The 26,442-nt window shown below is 37.1% G+C and overlaps 1 protein-coding gene across 4 annotated transcripts in view; it reads left to right on the top strand.

Annotated features, from left to right (window-relative positions):
- CNTN6 (contactin 6) overlaps window positions 1-26,442 on the top strand; it is a 293,831-nt gene that overhangs the window by 165,140 nt on the left and 102,249 nt on the right. For all 4 annotated transcript variants that reach the window (XM_065885736.1, XM_065885738.1, XM_065885739.1 and 1 more), the window contains one exon: window positions 20,348-20,443. In XM_065885736.1, coding sequence (XP_065741808.1) covers window positions 20,348-20,443 — 96 coding nt within the window. The remainder of the gene's footprint in view (window positions 1-20,347; window positions 20,444-26,442) is intronic.

The raw sequence follows: 26,442 nt of genomic DNA, 5'->3' as shown, positions 1-26,442 counted from the left end.
TTGGAGACTTTACCTCCTAGCTTATTGTTAATTTCACCAAAATACTCTTGTCATATTCTTGGCCATTTCATCTTACAGTATATTCAGCATTCAGTATTCAATAACCTGATTTCTCAGTTCCTTGATTTTTTTATCTTACACTGACCTTGTTCATCTCTGTACCTTAGCCAAATGCCACCCAGTCAAGCTGACTCCAAAACCTTGTCACTATCTAAAATGCCAAGCTTCACCCATATCTAATTTTTCAACCTTCCCAACTCTGGAACACCACTTCTTAACTATCTAGCTCACTGCCCCTATTATAGTCCATGGACTCCAACCACACTTCGACTCATTGGATCCTATAATATACTAATCCTAACTACCCTCTGTCCCTCTCCCACCCCTTGTCATCATTCTGTTTTTTTTTTTTTTTTTTGCGATACACGGGCCTCTCACTGTTGTGGCCTCTCCCGTTGCAGAGCACAGGCTCCGGACGCACAGGCTCAGCGGCCATGGCTCACGGGACTAGCCGCTCCGCGGCATGTGGGATCTTCCCGGACTGGGGCACGAACCCGTGTCCCCTGCATCGGCAGGCGGACTCTCAACCACTGCGCCACCAGGGAAGCCCCATCATTCTGTTTTTAACCAGACTATATTCCCTGATTTACCTTTGAAACCATTTTTTTCCAGTTACCCCTGACTCAACTGCTCATTTCTTCCTCCATTTTATTCATCTGGTGAAAACCGAACCATGGTGAAATCCAAAACAGAATTTTCACCCAGAGAAAAGTCCAACCATGACAACTGGTCTCATTTTTAATTCATAAACACTGACAGCAGTGGGACCTTATTGTCTCTTAACATTAAGATTGGGAAGGGAAGCAATCATGAAATTCAAAGATGTTACTGTGTCGGGTTTCTCTTCCCCCACAAAGTCTTCAAAGTCTTGGCCTTTTTTTTTTAATCTCACAACCTATTCCCACTTTTTAGACATCATCCAGCTTGCCTTTCTCTTTAAATACATGTCATCATCCTCTTTCTGTACTGAAATTCACTTTTCCTGAGTCTGACTGTGTGCTGTCCTCCAAGGATAAGCATACAGGTGTGTGATTTTCTTTTTGTGTGCCTTTTCCCTCATTAGTAGTAATCAGTAATAGAATGGCCCAACTACTTTCTTTCCCTAAAGTGTCTGCATTTCAGAATTCTCAAAGTTTGATAGTAATGATCTTTCTTTTAAAATTCAAGTTTCCTGACTAAGATGCTCATTTTACTTCTGGGGAATAAGATTTTGGAAATGCCAAACTACATGTAAAACTGCATGCAAAGAGGGCTCCTTCTTGTCAAGATGACTTGAGGAGACTCACAGAGACTGGTAAAATGGCATCTGTGAGAACCTCCAAGTTGGGCCATTCTAAATCCTATTGGTGTTTGGCTCAGTCCAGGGCTTAAATAATCTTCCCAGGGCATCTCCTTAACAAAGGTTCCCTGTTGGAAGAAGGCATTGTTTGGATAAATCTGGGAAGTCAGATGCTTAATTTCTGCATTTTCTCCACTGGACTGCTAAATCTTATTTAGAGACAGGTATAGGAATGCATACAATATGGATGGTCTAATCTAATTCTCAAGCATTCTCTTTTGTCAGCTGACAAAACCCCTTCAGCATCAGTTCTCACACCACCTCACCTAACCCAGTCCAGCATCGTGATGCCATACCCTTTACTCTTATATTTTTGAAAGCAAGAAAAGGACTGTTTATATTTTTATTTATTCTCTTAACTCAGTAGTGTTGGTCTGCACAAAATTGAGATCTTAATAAATACTGAAGTAGATTTTCACTCTTTTTCTTTATATAAATAGAATTATTGATGTATATATTCTCCTCATAATTATTATATTTTGAAGTGTGGCTTTGTGTTTTTATTCCTTTTGTTTTAAATCTTGGTATAAATGATATCAGAGTGCAATTCCTTTTGCAACGTTTTTTTCCCCCTCTACACTAAGTTTTAAAATTCAGTCATATTTCTACATGCTGGTTTTCTTCTTTCCTTTTAACTTTTGTATAGTATTTCATCACATGAATAAAATAAAGTTTATTCTATTTCTATGCAAGGATGGAAATAAAAATTTAATCTTATTTTTCAGGAACAATATATTACAAAGATATATTCATATATTTATGAATTCATTTAACTTGTTTTTACTGAGCTACTATCATGTGTCAGACACCCTGATATTTTGAAGGTACAGTGCTTGACAAAACAAACATGTCCTTGGCCATGATGAGTCTGTGTATGTAGTGGGAAAGGGATCATCTAAATATATACATAGCATAAAAACCTTAATAAATAGTTGAAGAAACTCTGAGAGACTAAAATGTAGGGGTTATTTGTTGGTGGTGCAGGAAAGTAGGACTCAAGATGGATGAAATCTCTGATGGATGAAAACTAGAGTTTATCCAATATCAGTGATACATTGTGTTTTTTATACCTAATGCTATAATAATGCTGTTAAACAAACAAGGAGAAAACCCCAGTGGTATATAGCAGTAAACCTTTATTTCTGGTCACAAGTCTTTGGGTTACTAGGTGGTTTTTCTGGTCTCATCTGTGCTCACTTATATATTGGGGATGGAATAAGCAGCTCTACTGATTTTGCTGGGTCCTTTCAGTCCAGGCTGGAGCAACTGGACTGACTCAGTTCTTCTGCACAGAGTCTCTTATGCTCCAGCAGGTTAGTCTCAGCTTTTATCATAGTGGCTGGGTGGGGTTCCAAGAGAAAGAGAGTGAGCAAAAGATTATAAAGCTATTTTAAAGCAGAGGCTCAGAATTGGCAGATTGTCACTTCTGCTGCATTTTGGTTGTAAGGCCAGGCCAGATTAAGCAGTGGTAAAGTAGACTATGCTTGTGATGAAAGGTCCTCCAAAGTCATATTGCAAAAAATGGGGATATAGCGAGAGGCAAGGAATTGGGGCTAATTTGCAAAAACTCTCCTGTAAATGATACAAGGGATGGCACTGAAGAAAATTCCATTTAGGGGGAACAACATATTTAAAGACTTAGAGGCTGAAAGGAACTAAGACATTCCAAACCTAGAAAAAAAAGGACATTGTGGAGTTTTGTGAAGAAAATGAATGGTATGAGAGAAAGCTGAAGTGGTTGGCAGGGATCAGGTCATGCTGGCCTCACTGCCCATGTTTTGGATTTTGAATTGTGTTCCAAGAACAATAGGACCCCACACAATTTTAAGAAATCGATTGCATGATCTCATTTTAATTGATTTTATTATCTAATTTAATTTTTTCATGATTTAATAGATTATATAATCTAATTTTTAATTAAATTTCTTTGGCTAATATGTGTGATAACATATAAAAGACTGTAATTATGCAAGTGATGAAACAGTTTGGGAAGCTATACAGTTGTTCAGATGTTATTGAATAGATAAGGAAACCATGGGTGAGAGGGTAGCAAAGGAGAAGGAAAAGTGGAGATACTGTGGAGGAATTTGTGATGTTAATAATGTTTGCTGCTGGAGGGATATCAATTTTGAGGGAGAAGATGATATCAAAGATGGTCAAATGGATAGTTGTGTTTTGTATGAGTAAGACTGAAGAACTACGTTGAGGAAGGAATTAAGAGTTCCATTTTAGGGATGTCATATAGTTAGATGTGAAGGTCTATATTGCATATAAATATTACCTGAAGCCATAAGAGTGGCTGAAGTCACCAAGAGTGAAATTTTCTAAAGAAAGAAGAGGTCCCCAAAATAAATCCAAAATAATTCCAATTATTAGGCATCAAGGAATATAGATAGACACACACTTTTAAATGGCTACATAGTATCTGATTATATGAACTTTACCATATTATTTTAAGTAACTCACTGTTAACGGGCTTAGTTAGACTTCATTAGACAGTGATATAATGACCATGTATTATATATTTCTTTACTCATTTGATGAATTATATCCTTAGAATAGATACTAGAAAGTTGAATTGCTGGGGAATGTAAGTTTTACATTTCACATGTGAATACATCTTGATTAAAAACCCTTAAGAAACAGTTATACCAAATTATACTTGCAGCATCACTGAGTATGCGGTTTCCTCAGTCCCTCTCAAGTGTATATATTGCTTAATTTTTCATTTACCATCTGATAAGTTACAAATTTTTGTGGCTTTAATTTGGATGTCCTGGTTTATTAATAAAATTGAACTTTTCACATGCATATTAGAAATTCAAAATTCTTTTGCAAATTTCCTACACATGGTCTTTGCCTAGTTTTGTATGGAGGGGTTCAGATTTTTCTTATTAATTTCCAGAAATTATTTATTCTAAGTGTATTAATATTTTATTTTAATTTTGCTTGTGGTATTTTTATATTATAGAAATTTTAGCATGTAAAATTGATATTTTTGTAATTCAAAGTATCTCTGATTTCCTTTAAATTTTTTTGTTTTGTGACACATGCAAAAACATTTCTAAAGCCCAGGATTATAAAATTATTCCCCTTTAGTATCCTTGTAATTTCACTTATTACATCTAGATCTGTGATTCATCTAGAATTTATTTTTGTAAGGAGCTTGAGGTAAACACCTAGCTTTGCTTTCTCATTTCTGTCCTGTGACATTTTCTCATTTTCATTTATTAAATAGTCCAGTGTTGACAGAGCCCATTGTCCACTTAAAATCCAAGAAGTTATTTGCTGTGGAGGCAGTAAAATGTAGTAATTAAGAGTAAAGACTCCAATTACCCTAAATAATTCCCTTCTGCCCTCATCCTGCCCCTCCTGGTAGAGAATGTAACACTGGCTGGTGACACAGTAAACTGTTCTACAGAGCTCAAGATTGTACCACAGGGTGATATTTCTCCTCTGGAGAAAGCCTGTTTATCAACTAAAGACAAACTTTTAAAAAGGCAGCACTGCCTAAATCTTAGTAGTTTTCGGTGTTTTACTCTTCCTATGAATAGGTCAGATACAAAGGTTTCAAAGGCAGCCATTAAGACCAAACGCAGCATCGAAACTGGAGAAAGTGAGTGAAGAGTTGCCTTTGAGTCCATTCCATCAATTTCATTTTAACCTGATTTATTTGGCTATATGTCTGTCCCCCTCTGCATTTCCTATATCAGCTTTATCACAAATCAGTCCCCTGAAAGTTGTATTGAAAAAGCAATATGTGTGATTGAGATATTGTTAACAACAAAGCATGTTTTGGTCCCAGAGCTGTTAGATTCTGATTGATAAAATTTAATATTTTGAAGAGAGAGAGAGAGAGAAAAAAAAAAGACTATTATTCCAATTCCTTTATTTGTTGTATGGGTAAAGTTCCTTTTATCTCCTCTACTTTCATTGTAGCAGTACGACTGAGATTCCAATAAATTATTGAATGCAATATCCAGACGTCCAGATTATTTTTTGGTGCTGCTGCTACTTCTTAGTGGGTGAGAGAAAAGATAGTTGAGGTTCTGGAAAAAGTGTCAAAGCTCAGCAATAAAATAAGGATTTCATTGAACAGAGAGTAATGAAATCACCGAATTTATTTTCCTTTCACTGTTGTAATGCAGGTAAATCTTGCTTCATATGCATCACAAAGCTTGAACTTGCAGTGGCCTGGCTCAGGTGGTGCATGGTTTATGTGTGTGGGACTGGAAGAGTACTCATAAATACCTTTAATAAAAAACTGTGGGTTGAAGCAGCTTAGTTTTTCAAATAAAAGAAGTTTCATTTGTGTCTGGGGATCATAGCTGTTAAAAGTTAACTTTCTCAACTTTCCCCCCTAGTACCACTCTTCTAATATCGCTGGATGCCTGAGGATTTATATCTCCAGTTCATATTGACACTCTTAGGTTTGGCTTTTATCTGCTCCATGGTGCAGTTACCTTTGTCTGGGGTACTTTCAATTTCCTTTCTCAGATCCTCTTCTTGGCTGTGTCACATAAAGATCAGCCAGGCTTAATAGAGATATTAGTCTGAAGGAGTGTTGGTGAAGGGGTAGACCAGGGGTGTAAAGAGCCACACAGTAAATACCTTTGATTTGCAGGCCAAGCTCTCTGCTGTTACAGCGTGAAAGCAACCATATATAAACAAATGTGTGTTCCTGTGTGCCAATAAAACTTTATTTACAAAAACAAGCAGTAGACTGGATTTAGCTTGTGGGTCATCATAGTTTCCTGAGTCCTTGAAGAGACAGAATACTTTTTTAGATGCATTCTGCCAATGGGGATAGCTAACATTTATTGAGCATCTACTCAAAATCTAAGAGGCAGGAACTATTATAAACCCATTTTACAGATAAATAAGCAGAAGCTGACAAAGATCAAGTAATTTTCTAGGACATGGTACAGGGATGTTTGAGGTCAGGCTCACCCTGGGACCCAAGCTTTCTAACCATTTATTCCATAATGCTTTTCTAATTAATCAATAGGAATGAAGATCCCACAAAAATCCATTTCGGTGAGATGTGTCCCTGTGTGAATAAGTTTTTTTTCCTTTAATTAAAAAAAAAAATGAAGTATGACATAATGTCTAGCTTATTATTCACAGGATCCTAGTTTGCTATTATTGTTTAAATTTAAGTGTTTACATTTTTTTCTGGAGAAAATTAGTTATGAATTTACTGGTAGGGGAAAAGTACAGAAGACTAAATACAAGATGTGTAAAGTCAGCATGAAATGTTGCAAAGTGTCAGGAATTTGGAGTTAAATGAACTGGCTCTATCACTTACAAGATGTGTGAGTTTGGGCAAGTTGCATTTTGAGTCCTAATTGTCTCATTTTTAAAATTAGAGCAGCACTGGCTCTATAGCTACATTATTTTCAGGATCTACTGAATTACTAAATAGAGACATGCTTGTACAGATATATTAATATACAAAATCATGAACAGCGTAGTATATAAAATACATAGCATATAATTAAATATATATATGCAAACATACACACACGAAAGTATATGATGTATGTGAAAGTGTATGTTAAAAAGTTATATCTTCTTTAGATGAGTAAAGAGAGTCTAAGTTTCAATGATCTAAACCAAAAATGCTTTGAATGTGAACCAAAATTTTAGAAGAAATTTTCACAGATTCTGAGGCATAAAGAGCTGTTAGCAGGTCATCTAGGCCATTCCTCTGTCTTCAGGCAGAGATATCCTTAAGCCAATGCATATGAGATTCTGACTACTTCTTTTAGAAAAGCAATTTAGTGAAAGTGCCTATAAACCCTTTGCTGATAGAAAGAGAACCTCTTGAATACAAAACTGACTCCCTGATTGTAAGTGACTCTGTGATGACAAGCAAGAGAACTTTTCAAAAACAGAATATCAAGCACATTTTTTGTTTTGGCGAGCCAACTGCCTTGCCTGCCTGTGGCTTCCAGATGGGGGTTCAGACTCAAAGCATCCAGAGGCTCCATCTGTACTTACTATGCAGCACAGCACCTCTTACGGTCCAGAGGTGAGTCTGAATATTTTATACCATTAACTATGTAGTACCAAAGATGGATTCAGGGCAGATGTTTGATGTTGCAGCATGTTTGGGCTGTTGAATATCATCGTGAGTTTCCCTACCTCTCATCAACATTTTAATAGTGGTAACAACAGCAATACAGTCCCATTATTTGCTGCTTTAGGTAATAATTTACTGAAAGAAAAACAAAAATTGATTTTGTTTATATAAGGCATCGTATTCTCTGCTTTATGAAGAAATAAGGAAACTGGCTGTTCAAAATTAATGTGAAGCTTCAGAAAACTCCATGTGTGCCATGAAAAAGAAAAAAAAATGAGAGAAACATGGAATTCCCACAGGAGACGAATCTCTTTGGCTATTTAGTTCATCGCTGCATTTTCAGCTTCTGGAGCAGTGCTTGGCAAAGAGTCGCTGCTTAATAAATTGGCAGATAAGACTTGTTTTAAATGTCTGTGGTATACTCTTTCTGTTTGCTTAACTTTCTTCAAAACCAGACTTCATGACAAGGATTTGGATGAAGTAGTATATTTGGAAGGTAATTTCAGGAAGCATAGTGAAGGACAAGGAAAGTATAAAGGAAAGACAGAAAACCCACAAAAAGGAAGCTCAGGAGTAGGTTATCACAGTAGGTAACTATGGCTAAGTACAGTGGGTCCCTCTGAGAAGCTGTACAGAACACACCACACGATTGCTCCACCACAGGGCAAGGAAGCTAGGGTTCTTACCTACCAACTCCCTTACCTCCTGGGTTGAGGGTCACTCCTGAGGACATGAAATCCCCAGCAGGCATACAGGGGATGTAAGTCATACTATGCTCATGGAATAAAGAAGTCCACAGAGCAGTTTCAGGCAGAGAGACCCAAGTGCTGAACGTAGCAAATTCTCAACTGTAACTGTCCCCCAAAGTGTCAGGTGACTTCCTAGATGGGCTGAGCTACAATGGCTGCTACAATCATACCTTGAAAGAATCACACTACTTTTGGTTTTCTAAGTGACAGTCATAATGTGAGAAAATTCAAGAAATCTGTTGGTATTTACACCTGTTACACAGTTTTAATTAAAAAGGTCACAGAGACTTATCTAATAAGGTAAGAGGGTATGTAAAAGTTCAAAGATAGCAGTTCAGGAATTTTATGTTTTCCATATACTTGACCCTAGTATTTCTATGAGCAAATATGTTATTTTTCAGTTGTTTCTGATTACTGAGTAAGTGATTGGACTGTACTTATTCTACCCTTAAAATAAATGAAATACCTAATTGAGGCAATTGGACAGTGATCTCCTTGATTAATCATTATGCTGAAGATGATAATTACAGTTTCTGCTTGTCTTGTAAAAGAGCAAACCTAGGTTGCTGGATGGATAACCTCTTTTCTATAGTCACAGTTGTCTGGCATTAAACATCTCAAAAATCTCAAATAAGAGACACAAGCAAACTTCATGGTAGGTTCAAGAGCTGAGAAGTGTATAGAGCAGTTAGGATAAGCCAAAACAATATGCAGTCTGAGATTTTAAGGGTGCATGAACTATAAGTAAATACAAGGAGACTGATCTGCAGAGAAGAGAATGGAGCAGATGCTCAAAGAAAAGCAGAGATGACGAAGACCATGACGACTGGAAAAATAAAAAGGAGATGGAGGGAGGGAACAGCTGTCCTTTGGCCTTCCTGTTCTCAGTCACGTTTCTGTACTTTGTTGGCATGATTTCTCTTGAAAACTGTATACCTGCCCCCTCCTTTAGTTTAGAATGCTTTAAGTAAGTTTCTGTCCCTGCCATGCAAAGAGACCCAGATCAAACAATGAAAATGATTATGACTGTAGCAGAAATTAGAATGTGTTAGATCAACTGGGTCATCATTTAGGCATTATGGCATTGTGGTAAAAACTGTAGCTCCTTGGAATTTGAAGCTTAGCTCCAACAATTAATTACTAGTTCAGTGACCTTTTGGGAAGTTTTCTTAAGCTTTTAGAGTTTAGCATTTCATGTGCAAAATATGCATAATAATGGTACATACTTATTAGGTAACCATATAGCTTATTGAGGACTATTTGACATAGTATTTAAACAGGTTACTTATAGCATTTCATTTGATTCTCACAATAATCCAATAACATAACATAATACAACATATGTTTATAGATTAGATTCACTCATCCATTCTTCTTTTCAGCAAACGTTTGTTGAATATCCTTTAGGTATCAGATAATAAGTATATTAAGTAACACTTAAAAGAGCTGAGAAGTAAACTTTCCAGTGTCTCACAGTTTATAAAACCAAGAGCTAAATTCAAATACAGGCTTATTTAAATCCAAAGCCCAAACATTATCTTTCAACTATGTGAACACTCTTTCCTTTTATATAAAAGAAATAAACATCCCCTCTGCTCATGGGTTTGTCTCTCTCTCCTTGGCCATGATCTTTTATGACCAAACTTCAGAAGTGATGTGCCATAATTTCTGCCATACTGTTGGTCACACAGACCGATTCTAGTAAAACGTGGTGGGAAGGGACTAGAGGAGGAAGTGGATACCATGAGCAGGTTCACTGCGGGCCATTTTGGAGTCTGGCTACAACGTCATTTTTCAGAATACATCCTAGCCTCTGCTCTCTGCAATCTTCTATGATCCAAGAAAAATTGTTCTTATTTTTTCAATTCCTGAAGAATATATGCTGGACTCCATATGTAGTATTTTGCATTCACACATTTGCTTTAGTTATAATTATTTGTTAATTCATTAAACATGTTCAATACCTGCTTTTTGTGAGCACTGACCTAGTTACTGAGGGAGGACAAGGTCCCTCTTCTCTTGAAGCTTATAGTCTATTTCGCAAAAATTGAAATAAATTAAACCAATCATCATTTCTGACAGTGATTAGACCTTTGGAGGAAAAATAGAGAGTGATGGGGAGCTGCTACTTTAGACTGTTTGGCCAAGAGAGGCTTCTCTAAGAAGGTAGCATGTAGGTGGAAATCTGAATGTTAGAAAGAATCCAGCGATGCAGGGATCTGGGAGGAATTTTTCAAGCAGAAGAAAGAAAAAGGCCGAGGACCATAAAGGGAAGGAAACCTATTGTGTTCTGAGAAACATGAAAATAAAATGTTCATTGTGTATGGAGTTTCCTGAACAACAGACGAAAAGAAGTGGTAAGAAGGACCATATCATACGGAGGCTTAAATAATTTAGTAAGCAATTTAAAGTCGTTTTTTATTTCTCTAGTTCATTAATCATTAATCAAACATTTATTGAGTACCTACTGTGTGCCAGCACTGTGTTATGTACTGGGAATAGAAAAACAAGCCCACATACTCATTTTGTACAAGGAAGTCATATATGCAATTGCAGTTGAGTAGGGTTAATAAATAATTTCACGAATACATGAACTAATGAACAAACTCTACATTTAAGATATTCTTATAATAAACTATAATGAAATGCAAGCAAATCACTTATCGTTTTAGTGTATTAAATCAACCAATACTTCTCGAGCACCTGTCTATGAGATGCAGCTATTTAAAGGGATCCTGAGAGATTCGGCAGAATGAGGCTGAGACGGAAAGAACCAATTTCAACTTTGTCAGAAACAAGTACTATGACTCAGACCAATTTCATTTATACAAAACTCCTGTCAGCTGGCACTTTCTGCCTCTTAAAGTCTAAATAAAATCTACTCACTCTTCTGTAGGAAAATCAGTGTCCAGATTCCTGCATATCCCAGTAGACAGATATTCATTCTGACCATTGCTTCCAGCTCCAGCTTTGTCTCTGCACTACCTCTTAGAGTTTTCCCTCTTTTCTTCACCCTGGTTTTGACCCAAGAGTGGATGGTACTTTTAGTTCTGTCCCCCACATAAAGCACTGCTAAATATATTCACATTGTTTTTGGTTTGTATCAAAACATGTGGGGAGGTTTGGGGGAGGAAAGGTATATTGACACAAGAACACAAACCATTTTAAGTTGAATTGTCTTTTTCTGAAAGTCCTTCAGCATTCTGTAAGTTGATTTTCCTTTTGTTCCTATTTCTTCCCCCACCCCTACCACCCAACCACATCCCTGCTCATTCCTAACACAGACCACTCTGGTTCTCTCAAAAGTGTCCTGTCTCCTGATCCACCATATCCTTTGGAGCTCAAACAGCCCATTTTCTTAAATCATCCCCAAACTTCAGGCATCTACACATTATTTTTGTGGGGTCTGAAATATCCACGTACCATATACACTATTATTTATTTTTCCCAATCAAATTGCTTTGACTTTTTAGTAAGTACATTTGTTTAAAAGGACATACTTATCACCACTGTATCTAGAAAATTGGTGTCATTCATCATAAATAGAAGGAAATTTTAAAATGCAATGCACAGCAATTAAAATTTAAAAATATTTATTTGTATAACACTTAAGTGCACTGCCCATAGAACCAAGTATACCTATCCTGTACATTGGTAGTATCTTTCCTGTTCACCTGTCAAGGTTACTATAAGTAGTTACAAAGATGATAGAAGTGAAAGTGCTTGGGAAAAGAATGGGGTTTTATTTAAAATAGGTGCACATTCTTGCTCTGGCTTCTGCTCTCTCTCTCTCTCTCTCTCTCTCTCTCTCTCTCTCTCTCTCTAAATGACAATGCATGCAAAAGTCCTTATCACTGACCCTCAATTCCTCTGAGGGCTGAGCTGGTGAAAGCTGCAAAGAAAATGCAGATTGTAGCTGTGACTCCAAAGACCTTGCTCAGAGTAAAACAATTTGATAGAAACAAACAAACAACAAAAAAAAAACCCAGTATTTAGCAACAATCATGAAGTCAACTCCTTAATTCCAGTTGTGCAAGTTCTTGCAAATTGAAGTCGGTAGGATAAAAACTCTGGTAAACTCAGAGAGAAGTGTGTGCGAGGTGTTTGAAAAAGTGCTCTCATTTCACATTCTTTGTATAAACAGGAGTAGTAACACATTTAGCCAGGGGCTCAGCTCCATTACCTTGAAAACTCCACCTTCTATATTCTACATAGGTTGCAAATTTTGAAATCAAACATTCTGATTAAACCATCACAATGAATAAAAGGGCTTATTGTGTGCTCTGTCAGAAAGGACTCTGGTTGCTGTAAATGTTCACATTAATCTCTCTTATCAAGGATCCTGGAGACTTACTTCAAGGAAATCATTCCCTTTTACTCTAATGAGCATCACAAAAGTGGGTCAAACGGGAGTTAAGAGTGGGATTGTTCCTGAAAGAACACAGGTTCACCGTATTTCCAACAAAACTAATACTCCAGCCCCCTTTGCTGATGATCTGGGACAGGAGGTAATTACAGCTGAGGCTCTGGACAAACTCCCTCAGACCTCTGGGGGGCCAGCGGTCAGTTTGGCTTTTTTGCTACAACGTGCACACTTTTGTACCAGGCTAGGACTTTCTTCCCCAAAAGGCAGGAAGACTGTTGGATAAAAAAGAAATTCTGCTTTGCCTTCTTCTTTTCCCCTTCTCCGTTTCCTCTGCTTTTTCCCTCTCCCTCTATGGAATGACCAGAGTGGTATCCTGAAGAGCTGAAAGTGCTTCCAGAGTCAGAGCTAGGTAGGAGTCCCTTTCTGGCCATCTTCTAGCTGTGTAGCCTTGGGCAAGTTACTTAACCTTTCTGAACTTTGGTATGTTTATTTATTATAAAATAGTGTCATAGTAGCTACATCTCAGGGTCACTGTGAAGATTAAATGTTATGATGTTTATAAAGTTCCAGTAACTGGGAAGTATGTCAGTAAATAAGAATTCCCTTCCCCTGTACTAGAAACCCCTTTCACTGCAACCCTCCAAGCTCTTAACTGATGCATTCAAATGTTTAACTGAAATTTATTTAAACCCCAGTGTCTTTTGGATGAGCTACTTTGTTGTTCACGATGGAATGTATTTTCTCTGTCACTCATGGCTCCTCAGCAAAATCCTCAACTGTTTATTCTGGAGAAAAGACTACCTTGATCTCTCCCCCCCCGCCACACACCCAGCTGAGTCCACATCTTCCCGCATGCTGCAGTGCATCCTTTATTCACCTGAGGACTTGACCTACTCCAGATACTCCTCTTTTTGCACTTGAGCACTATTTGTATCATTCATTCATCTCAAGGAGCACAAATAGCCCTAAGAAATCTCTTTAGAGATAATTGACTAAAAAGGTACTGGCACTATCCTCCCTGTAGAACAAGAGGTGGGAAAATGAGTAGGTGCCAAAAGGCACAATCCAAGACCAAGAAGAAGCAGGGCAGCCTAGGATTTTTCTGGCTACTCACACACCAGGCCAAGAGGTTACTTCTGCCTCCAGCTGGGCTGTGTAGCTTTCTGGGCAGAGAGGTTCAATGACCCTCCATGTAATAACTCCTGTCAAGTTGGCTAAACATTCTTTGTAGTAAAATGAAATGTGATGTGGCAGTGCTTGGAATAAAATTTGACTTTAGGCCTTTTTTCTTTCATTTATTTCACTGAGCATTTGAGCTGGCCACTGGGTGAGCAGAAAAGGGAGTTCCATAAACAGACTTCAAGAAAATATGTTTTGTTACATCATCAGACTGAGATGAAAATAGAAAATGAAACCTATTTAAAAATTCTAAACAACCTCCTTTTGGTGATATGTAGGTAGATCATTAATAATACAAAGTCCCCAACATTATTATTTAGTACTTAACATCTTCTAAACATTTAAAAGACATTATATGATTATTCCTCTAAGACAGGTGCTCTTGGTAGCTTCATTTTAATTAATTAGGCCGCAAGGCTTGCGGGATCTTAGTTCCCCGACCAGGGATTGAACCCAGCCTATGGTAGTGAAAGCGCGGAGTTCTAACCACTGGACCACCAGGGAATTCCCTGTAGCTTCATTTTAAAGAGCCAAAAACTGAGATAGAGAATATTTAATCTGCCCTGTATCAACAGCTAGCACGGTGAGGTTAACATTTGAACCTACACAGTCTGATACTAAACCTGTGTTCTTAATCGTTCTGATCATTGGTCACAGTCTGATCATTCTGTTCTATCACTAATAACCTCGTCCGGAATTCATTAATGGGTTGTTTAATCTTTGCATGCCTACTTAAACTGCTTCTTTTCTTTCCAGAAACACTGAAGATCTGAACTCTTCAGTCCTCTCACATCCAGTCTATCCTATGCTATCAAAGTTGCATCACTCCATCCTTCACTTCTGCTCCTCTCATTTAGTTTTAACTATAGGGAATATGCAAACTTAATAAGCAAGACAGAGGACAGGTCATGCCTAAAACTTGTATCTTTTTTTTAAGTCATAGCTGACACTGTTCTTACCACCATTAATCAGACAAATGAGTCCATTTATAGAATTTCAAATCCAGTCTTACATGTATATTGTAATAGACCAATTATTTCATATTTGTTTACTTGTGTTTATTAAATGCTTTTCACTCTGAAAACCTTGATGCTGGGTTGATAGAAAAAACCTATCCCCCCCTGACTATTATCCTATATATTTTTTCTTAAACACCATAAGAAAATGGTTTTCAGTGGGTTCATTATTCTCAGGAAACCAAGAAACGACTCACTTCTCTCCATTTATTTATGAATTTTTATAAAAATACTTTTATACCACAAAAGGAGGAATTTTAACTTGGATTATAAATGGATTTGACACCAGTATCTCTTAAAATATCTCTTTACTTCCTGCTTGCATATTACCATTCCAAATTTATGTCCAGTATCAAGACTTAGCTATTGCCTCTTTTATAGAATTTGACAATATCACTGTGCTTTATTAGGTTATGTCATGTTATGTTACTGAGTTGTGCTAGGAAACACAGTAATATCACAAACTCTGTAACTGAGTATATCACATCTTGAAAATGATGGTGGAAAATGAAACTGGTCTAAGTAGAGATATTTTTGTATGCCACTTAATAAAGATCTGGGAAAATTAATTACAGTACCAAGAACTTCAGCTTATTCAAAACCATCAGGAAACAGGAAATAGTAACATGAACAATTTTGGTATTCTCCATGAGTGGTCCTCTTCCAAGGGGAAAATTAATGGAGATATGAAATCAGAATTACCTTACCTTGTCTTAAGATTCAAAAAGAGTACTTTGATTGCAAAAGTTGCATATACTATATCTGGGAATTCTGCAAGACTAATGCAGAACTAGAGAATTATTCTTGGTATCTCTCACCATTTCCCTTTCACTGGGCAAGAGTATCAGCTTCTCCTCCTCCTCCAAGATATTTTTGCCATAGGTGAAAACAAAACACGTACCTCCAACGTGAGAACTGCATCACAAAGGTGAACACACACACATGCTCCTTGGTCTAGTTTACTCCAGCACCACATCTCAATGCTGAGACTTCTTCAGAAGGATCTGCAAAGGGGGGAAACAAAATTTGATTGGTGGAAAGCCAGGAGCAGGGTAAAAGAAATCTTAGAGCTGAAAATCAGATTTAATGTCCTCAAAGTAACACATAATTGAAGTTGCTTTTGAGGTGTGGAAAGAGAGAAAACGAGCACTGTCTCTGGTCTGAGGGCAGATCATATGGCCTGTGTCTAGGGTCAGACTCTAGTTAGAGAGGCAGTTACGCCTTCGGTGAAGCTCTAGCTAGAGAGGCAGTTAAGCCTGGTGGTTAAGCAAATGCCCTCTAGAGAGATGATATATGGAATTGAATTTTATTTCCTTTTCTTATAAGCAGTGTGAACTAGGGCAGATGCATCAATTTCTGAGTTGGTAGTAGGAGCTGGAGGGAGGTGAACTTTTTTGCAGAGGAAAATGGGAAGATTTTGATTTCCCTTGCTCTTCAAAGAGAGGGTTGTAGTGGGAAAATTGGAGAAGAGAGAGAGAGAACAGACGTAAGCAAGAGAAAGGAGGAGCAAAAGAACTTTTAAGAATCAAATACCTAATATTTGATTTTAAGGTGTTTGGGTCACATCTTACTAAATCAATAAGCTTGACAACAGCGGCACAAAGTATGTTAATGGTGGTGCTTCAAGTGTGAGTGTGTGTGTGTGTGTGTGTGTGTGTGTGTGTGTGTTGAGGGGGTAGGGACACAAGAGTGGAGGTAAATCAAGAACCACATCTGAAGGGAAAAAAAAACAAGGATTCAGAGGAGTAAGGATATTAGAAAGGGAGCTATTTCTAACACCTAGCAATACAGCACTCCCCACCCCAACCCAGCAATCTGCAGAACCCTGTGGAAAGGCATTGAGCTTTCGTGCTTGTTTGTTTGAAAATGGAACGGGAGTTTATGCCATTTTATATGCTGTAAGTGGCAGGGAGACCTCAGTCAACATCTGGAAAGCAGAATAACCTGGTGTTTGAGAATGTGAGTCCTGGAACCAGACTATCTCCTTTTCAGTTCTGTCTTGATGAATAGAAACTGTATGGTCTTCAGTAAGTTGCTAATCCTATTTGAACCTCAGTATCCTCCTCTGTGAAATGAATGTGACGTTGGTACCTATATTCCAGGATCATCATGCAGATTCAATGAAACTGCTTCACTGAGTGTCTGGCACTTAGTACTTATTCTTGATATATGAAAGAAAGAAAGAAAAATAAAGAAGATTTAAAACACTAAAACAAAATAATTCATGCACTGCAAATAGAGAAAGATCCAATTAATAGTATTATTTTTACTTTGGCCAACTCAACTACACTATGTCCTGCTTGAAGCATGGACCTTTTCCTGGTGAATATTTTTTCCTATCCCTATCTTTTCAGGTGCTGTTCTCTTGGTCGGGATCAATAAACTCTGGGTACCCACAGCCTTCCTGCGAGTTTATGAGAGTTGGCAAACCACTAGCCTCCTTCTGTGACAGGGGCTGGCACCGCCAAGCACATCCTCTGATTGTGATCCTCAGGCCTTGGCAGCGAATACAGTTTTCTCGCTTTAATTGGGCTGAGATTCATTCCTACAAGTGGCAGCTGCAAAGATGTATTCTCTTTACAATTAGGCGTTGCAATACTTAGCATTGCTTGGACTTAATTTTAAATACATTTTGGTGGCCCTTTTCCCTCCACTGCACCTTGGTTGCTCCAGGAGAGAGCAAATGTCCCAGTAATTCTTTAAAGCTCATTTTATGAGCCATTCTCAGGCACTTCCTGCTGGCCTTTGGAACAGAGCCTTGTTTGTGAATGCATTTTTGCTTATGCTCCTGCCAAATGCTTCCTCCAAAACCAGCAATAAAACCACAGGATCCAATAAGCCCTGGTCACCAGAATGGCTTAATGAGAGCAACCTCAACAACTGGGGTCTTTAATAGCAACCAGCACGGCAGGACTTGTACCTTGGGCACAAGGACATCCTGGGCAGGTCACCTTTCTGGTTTATGGGAATTTCTCCAAATATTATAGAATTTGAGACTCAGGGAACGACTCATACTAAGCTATTTTTCTCTTAAGCAAAAAATGGATAGGACAAAAATAGGAAAAGGTGGTTCTCTCTGGCCTCTCCTTAAAGAAGAATAAATCTGGAGTTTTTAAAGGTCTTACAGAGCAAAGAAAATTTCACTGAATGAATGTATGGCTACCTTCAGTGAACCTTGCTTCAAAATAATCTGAATTATGTTTCTGGTTAGCAGAAAGGTACTTGAAATACAGGTTGGATACTTAAAACAGATCTTGTTCAAAGTACATTCACATGAAATGGTACTTAAATTCACTTAATTTAGATAAAGCAAAACTAGATCATGTCTATGATCTGTGTGCTATTAAACAGTTTTAAAATCTGAATTATTAATTAAAACCTGTGAACTAGTATTATTTTCAAATGACTGTGTTTTGATTGCTAACAGAGCTTGGGTGACTTTTGGAAGAGGTTGTTTTCCTTTCATGTCAGCTAATAGAAACCCCATTGTACTCATAAGGCATGGAGAAATTATGTTACAAGTGGATACTATTTAAGTGGAAGTGAACACAGAATATATTAAAGTACCCATAGTCTTATCAACAGTGTGTTATAATGGCTTCTGATTAACACTGAAAACATGATTGATGTTATTGTGAGCGTGGAACACTGACAATGTGACACAGGGAATTTATTCGAAAGCTTGTTAATTTCATACACTCATTCAATTTCTCACTACTCCTTTGTGACAGTTTTTGTTTTCATGACCATTAAAATGTCATGACAATTTAATGGGAACTTTCAATGATAATAGTAAGGAAAAAACCCCTTAAAATCCTCACCTGTTATTACTGCTCGAAATAGAAACAATCAATATATTGATTTTTGGTTTTAAATTCAGTTTGTTAGCCTGATTCTTAATGAGTCACATGTAAAATGATGCAAACCCAAGTCAGGGCAATAATTCACATCAATGGTACCAACATATGTAGACTGATTTAGTCTTTCTATGGCCAAAGAAGAAAGAGGGAATATTTGTTTAAAAATCCTCTAGAAGAAATGTAATGTACAAGGCACTCTAGATCCTAATCAGATGTAAGGCTAATGACTGCTGAAGAGGAAGGGGAAGAGATTTAGGTGGGAAGAATCCGAGTCCATCTTGGGCAAATATTTTCATTATTAAAAGTAGAGCATATATAAGAGTTATTAAACTTATAATACTCCTGCCCCCCAAAATACCTCAAACAAGATAGAAATTTACCAATATCTAATATAATAATGCCAAGGAGGTGGTCAAGATCAGCTGTGCTTCTGCTCCATGCAGTCACTCAAGCACCCAGGCTAGTGGTCTTTTACCTTCAATATTTTTATGTCATTGGCCATCTAGATGGTAGTGATATTGGGTGGGTAGGTGGAGAACATTAAATTTTTTGGATATTTCCTCTCAAACGTAATAGGTGTAAGTTTCACAATATGTGAGAAGTTTCTGCTTACTCTATTTGCTGCAAAGATGTTTGGGAAATGTATCTTTTGGTTAGGAAAGTATAGTATTTGTTCTATAAATCTATTACTATGGAAGAAGGGAGAGTAGATTTTGGTAGACAACTAGCAGTCTGTACCTCATGGCACTTATCGCGATGTGTATATTTTATACACACACACACACACACACACACGTTTTTTAATTGGCCTTCTACTTTTCCTTTTAGTAAGCACAATAAGGGCAAGGTACAAGTCTGCTTTATTTACCAATATAACTTCTGCCCTTAAATACCCTTCCTATCTTTTAGTAGGGGTTTAATACAAAATTTTCAAATCACTGAATGACTGATTGAATGAATGAATGAATAAAAGGGATTTTACAGGTGAAGAAACTAAGGTTCAGACATTAGCCTTTCCTGGAGGCTGGGTGACCATTTCTAGGAATGTTGAACGATTTCCAGCTCAGATGGATAGGTTATCAAGATAGCTAGTAAGCTGTCTTCCAGCACTGAATATCTATGATTCTTTAGTGTTGTAGGAAATTACAACACTTCACAAAAGACCGTGAAGCTGCTTTGTGAAGGAGTAGATCAACAGAAATTAGAAAATATACCTTTCTTCTCATTGGTTCAATCACATAAAACTCTGTCCCTCACAACATTCCATGCTAATTTCTCACAGACTTCATCCCCACATCAAAACGGTTACCATTAAGCTTAGATGCTAGAAGACTGCAGCACATTTGCCACATACCTTTTTTAAATCACGCCTTCCTTGGCAAGGAAAAGTAAATATGTGCTGGGTTTAAAAGATTTCCTATCGGGCTACAGGCTGCCTGGGAGAATAAAAGTAAACAAAAAGTGAGTTTTGTTAACAAATGTCTTTATCATATACTCTGTTTAACTGCATTAAAATTAAAGAAGGAAAGACAAAATTCTGAGAAATATAACCAGGGTACGGCAATTGACCATCAACTAAAACTTCTGGGCAGACAAGTGTGAGTGTTCATTACTGTTAACAATAAGTTTCTCTTCTAAAAATTTTTCTCGGCAAAATAACGAGTTCTAAACTTGCTTTTCTTTGTTTTTCAAGATATTGAAGACTTTGAAACCAAAACAAGAAGCACAGTGTCCGTCCGAGAAGGTCAAGGTGTGGTGCTTCTCTGTGGTCCACCGCCACACTTTGGAGGTATGGTGGAGCTATTCTGAGGCACACAATTCAGGCGGCCACTCAGGGAATAAAATAGGCACTTCAGTTCTTAGAGCCAATGGTAGACCTTCATCAAATTTAAGGGACCAGGAAGGTTCAGACTCATCTTGCTGCATCCCAACAGTCCTAATCCAAATCTTTTCTTTTAAAAATATTTATTCAATCAGCCACTCAACAGATATGCCCTTAAGGAGACGCAGGATGGCTCTGTACACACGTGTGAGAAATGGGGCTTTGCAGTGAAACAACCACAGCTGTTAATCTGCTGCCTGTCATCCTGCATGACAAAGGGCAATTTGTTTAACCTTTTTAGGCTTAGTTTCCTCACCTGTAAAGTGGAGACACTAATACCTATATTATAGTACTGTTGTGAATGTTAAATGAATGTAAATCAATTAGTTTAATGGCTAGTGTTTTATTTGAAAAAGAAAGCTAAGATTGTAATTTTATTTTTATTATCGGGCTCTATGGAGAAGCTAATGCCAACACTCATTCTGGCGACCTCATCTTAAGTATTGGAAGAGGAAAGTTACCCCCTAATTGGAAGCAAATGTTGGATGGCTCTGAATTAGAATATCTCCTAGCAATGGTGAAAATCAAGCAATAAATGCCACTCTTTACTTTGGAAGAATCTGGATTAGCCAGTGAATTAACATGTTGCCAGGGATCTAAACCGCCCACTGATCTGCAAGCCCTTGGGGCTGCATTTTCTCAAATTCTGTACGGTTTGGTACAATTTGGTAGATTCTCAACCAACTGTGATCCTGGAGGATTCAGTGTAAAAATATCCATAAAGTCATTTCATTTAGTACAATCCGATATCATACTGACTATATTGTAGCTAGTTTAATAACAATAGCAAGTGCTTACATAGTACACACCTAAATACTTTACATGTATTAACTTTTTAACTCTGTACAACAACTACTACTCGAGGGAGATACTATAATGATTATTATTTTACAGATGAGAACACTAAGGTACAGAGAGGTTAAGTACTTGGTCCAATGTCATGCAGCTGGTAGGCAGTGAAGCCAAGCTTCAAATCCAGGCAAACTCGGTCCCAGACCCTGGGCAGCTCTTTACCACCACTGCCTCTGTTATAGTTGATCTCCACTTTGGAATGGGAGGAGTTTTGGAAACACATAGACAAATATTTAAAAATAAAATGAAAGCAACTTTTCTTCTAATATTAAACCAAATCTTTTTTATGATCCTTTAAAAAGTTGAAAATATTTTTACCATTACTTTCATTTTTATACAACCTTGTGAAATGCTGACATAAAAAGAAAGAAAAAAAAAACGAACTGGAAGTTAACAATACTTTTATTCAATATTATTACAGACTGGTATGTCACTATGCTCACCTGAAATATTAGGGAAGAGTTACAAAACTTTCAATGCTGAGATAAAATAAGAGCACACAAAAATGTGATGATTTTTTTGATGTTTTTTAATAATAGGAAAATTATTTTCCAGTACCATAATCTAAGATGACAAGACATGCAAATCATGTTCGTTTGTGCTGTCAGTCTGTGTGATTTTATACTCTGAGATTGGTCAAAGAGACTTGACAGAATCGAAGATTATTTTTACATTTGTTTACTCTAAATAAGAATAACAGACATGCAGAATACTTCTAAATGAGTGTCATATATTTTAAAAAGGCCATCAACTAGGAGAAGCTTTCCCTTGTCACCTTGCCACCTACCAATGAAGAAGTATATGTTGATCTTTTAAAGTGTATAAGTCCTTCATTATAACAGTGTCTTTCTGCTTAATGCCATAAGACTAAATAACAGATATGCAAAACCTGCCTTAAATTAAGATCGTCATAACTGAATAATGCATCCCTGTTGCATGCAAATTATGACAAACTTGCCTGATACCAAATTCGATTATGTAATATGAAATATTTTAGCAGGATTCCAAAGGTATTTGTCAATATTGACTTCATCTAGGTATGACAAGAATTTTCTTCCTGAGAGTCATGGCTTCCTCATCTCTACAAAGGAAGGAATGCTGGAATACTGTTCTTTTGCCCTTTATTGCTCTCTCAGATCAAAACTGAGGGGAATATTAACAGATACCTTTTGCTCCAATTATACAAATAGTCATTCATTCATTAAAGTATTAATAAAGTAATTAATTCATTAAATTAATGCAATAAAGTATTAATAACAGTAATAAGAGCTACCAGTTGTTGAACTGTTACCATCAGCAAGCACTATAAGACCTTCCATTTATTTTCTCATTCCCACTATTCCAATATTTTTTTAATTTTTATTTTATTTATTTATTTATTTAACATCTTTATTGGAGTATAATTGCTTTACAATGGTGTGTTAGTTTCTGCTTTATACCAAAGTGAATCAGCTATACATATACGTTAATAATAATAATTTTAAAATGAGGAAATTGAGACTCAGACTAAGTAAATCGGTTTTCAGTTAGTAAATAAAGGCAAGATTCCAACCTAGGACTTTCTGACTTCAAAAAACGCCTACAGATAGAAGACTCTATAGTTAATTCTTAAACCTCAAGTTGTTTATTAGTTTCAAGAATCTTATACCTTCAGGTCTGCTAAGAGCCCTGAGAGTGTCTTTAACTGGTTCATTAAAACAATTCTTTATTCTTCTTTTTCCTGCCTCACCTTCTTGTGAAGGTGAATTGTACCAGAAAAGACCTCAAGAAAGAAGAGAAATATATTCATCAGATAACCTTTAAACTGGATTAATGGACAGCTGGTTTAAAGTGGGCTGACTCTAGAGACAGACATGGTCTATCTTTGTCTTTGTAATTTGTCCTTAGATTTCATGTATATCTATGATCAGTGTCATAACCAGATGACTTCTTTTCTGGAGAGTCTGAGGAAGAACCCACTTCTAAGCTCATTCAGGCAATTGCCTGAATTCAGCTCCGTACGTTGTAGGTCTGAGGTCCCCGTTTCCTTTTCGGCCAGCTGTCAAGAGCACTCTCATCTTCTAGAAGCTGCCCACACTTCTTGCCACATGCCTCTCCATTTTCAGAACCTCCTTTGCATCAGTTCCCTCTAATACTTCAAATCTCTCTAGCCAAGAAGCATCCCATCCCAGGAAGGGCTCACCTGAACAGGTCAGCTCCACTAAAGATAAAGTCACTTTTTCCAAGTCAACTGTGCCATCTAATCTAACGCAATCATGAAAGTGACATCTCACCATATTCATTAATCTCATCATACTCAGATGGTGGGCAGGGGTCAATGGCAGTTATTTTAGAATTTTGTCAACCATAATACACTTTCCAAAAATTTTGCCTTCATTTATTTCCATCTCTCTAAAGGCTCCATATTTACTTGCACACTTGGCAGTCACAAAAACATGCCTTCAAAATATACTAATTTGGGCAGATGAGGTTAGCAGGGCAGGACAGAGAAAATGTTGGCACGGCCAAATTACTTTTATATCCGGTGTGTGAAAAGCAAAGATACACTGTAGATATCAATAAAGCTTCTCATAAAGAAAAGTGCTACAGATTCCATAGCGATAGAAGACCATTAGGGCTGAAATTTTTACATCATTTTTTGGACAATTTGGTTATGTTGCCTTTCTCTATGTACCTGGTCAGCAGCAGTGAATCCCTGAAGTTGCTCAGTAACAAGGGAGAAATCATATTAAACGTTATATTATCAGAACATCCTGAATTCTTTGTGCTTTCTCTCTAGTGTATTCACAAAAAACTTGCAAATTCTTTTCTTAACAAGGCCTATCAAATACATTTCAGTGTGTTTTATAATATTAAAAAAAAAACAACACCACCTACAGGAGAGTAGGAAAAATCATCAGCTAGGCTGAATCCTATAAATTTACCCAGCAAAGAATAGCTCCAGGAACAAAACAAAAGAAAAAATGTGTGTAAACAGATTTCCCACAGAAATGATTGGTCACAACTCAATGAAATAGAGTAACTGGCAAAAACCAAACTGAACAGGTGCTGTTATATGGACATCCTTTCTTTCAAAAAACCAAAGGAGATCTGAATCCAGAGTAGGCATTCTTGTGGATGCTTCCTACACAATTTTTAGGGCAACCACAACTGCAGATGTGCTACTCATCTAGGAAGGGGCGATTTATAGATAAAGGTTATTCTAGGAGAAACGTACCCACAGTGGAAAAGAAAAGCAACCTAAGCAATAATGCCAGAACACAAAACCAGCACATTCTGCTGTACCCCTTAGAAATGTGAGATTTGTAAACAAAACAGTAACCATTCCCTATACTCTGAGGAGAGAAGTTTATTTTCTTCCTTAATCCTACTTCCTAACTAGAGATAAGCTCCATGAATGTGACTGAATCCATGCTGGCAGCAGACTCATCCCTCCTTTCCATCCTCCTAAAAAATATATAACTCCAAAATATTTCAGAGAAATGTAAGTTGTACTGAAGATTTGGTGGAAAGAACACATCGGACTGAAACATTTCATTTCCCATTAGACCTCACTTCTTCTCCTAACCTCTATTGGTCGTCCATGACTTCCCTTATCTTGACACAATATCTAACAGTTCCTTCCATTATCTATTATAGTTTTTATCCTTAATTTGTATAACTGTCTCAGAAAAATACAATTCTCCTACTTAGCTTCTTGGTGCTTGGCAGAACTAAAATTTGGAGAGTCAGCTAAATAAAACCCTTTTCTTTCCTCCACTATGTCTCTGGAGGGTTCTAAGGTCATTCCTCTAAACACAGGTTCATGTGAGGGAAGGAACCAATAGAACATTTATTTTACTAATTCATGTTGGGGAGGGGTCACAGCCTTGAGGTGGACTTTGAACTGTTATTCAGAGAGGTCGTTGCACCTTGAGTTCTCACTCACCTCAAGAGTGAGCTTTTGTTAAGAGCCTCAGTCACTTGTAACAATGATTTTGCATAAGTCATCTGCAAAAGGACTAAAAGCAGAGTTTCCTCTAAAGTTTTGAAATGAACGTAAAACGCTTGAAGCCAAAGCTATTGGATGAATATGAAAATAAGCAGTCAATAGATCTTCATGAGTACAGTGAATGAGCCTGGCCTCACGTGAAATTTTGTTTAAAAATGACAGTGTAGAAATGATACATGTTGTCTAAACAATTAAAATCACCTTCACTGTGAAATAATAGTTCCACCATATTGAAAGTAAAGCACATTCTTTCCCTTTATTGTCTGGATATAAAACTCAATCCTGGGCTCATAAATATCGTAGGTTTAAAATTTGTTTTAGAGGAAATGTTCCATTCTCTCCTCAGATACAACTTTTAGGTTTGTAGAACAATTGAATTTATGCCAGTACTTTGGAGAATCTATGTCTGTAGTAGAAAGATAGCACTATTGTTTGAGCCCAGCATTTGTATTTGAGTCAATAAAAATGTTGACAATTCAACTTAAATTGACAATCGTTCCCAGCAAGGCTCAAAATTGTGTTAGAGAATAAAGAGGATAACTATTGAGAAAATGTGCTAAACTTTCATATCTCCTTCCCAATTAGTTTGTTGCTTTTTTTTTCCTGTTTCTGGAGTAAATTACACTGGTGTTGTCTTAGTGGGTAGGCCAAATTGGCAGTGACAATATTACTTTTGAATGTTGCTTGAATGTGTGAAATATTTAGGCAGATAGGCCCAACAGCTGCTCGTTAGCATAATATTAATAATAGTGATGATAACCATCATTATTGACCTTCTATTATATATTTGCTCAGCAAATATTTATTGTGTACTTACTAAGTGCCACTCATTTTACTGAGTTTTAGGGATATGGTGGAGAACAAAGCAACAAAGTCCTTCACTCCATGAATCTTAACCGTAAACAAATATAATAAAAAATATAAGTATGGCAGATGGTGAAAAAAGCTAGGGAGAAAAATAAAGGGGATATGGAATGATGGGTGTGGCTGTCACCTACTCAGAGGACAAAGAAGCCTTCATTGACATTTGCGAAGAGAACTAAAGGAGTGAGTGAGACATTGA

The sequence above is a fragment of the Phocoena phocoena genome, chromosome 10, assembly GCF_963924675.1.
Source record: "Phocoena phocoena chromosome 10, mPhoPho1.1, whole genome shotgun sequence".
NCBI lineage: Eukaryota > Metazoa > Chordata > Mammalia > Artiodactyla > Phocoenidae > Phocoena > Phocoena phocoena.
The sequence above is the reverse complement of the archived record's forward strand: the minus strand, read 5'-3'. Positions and strand labels throughout refer to the sequence as shown.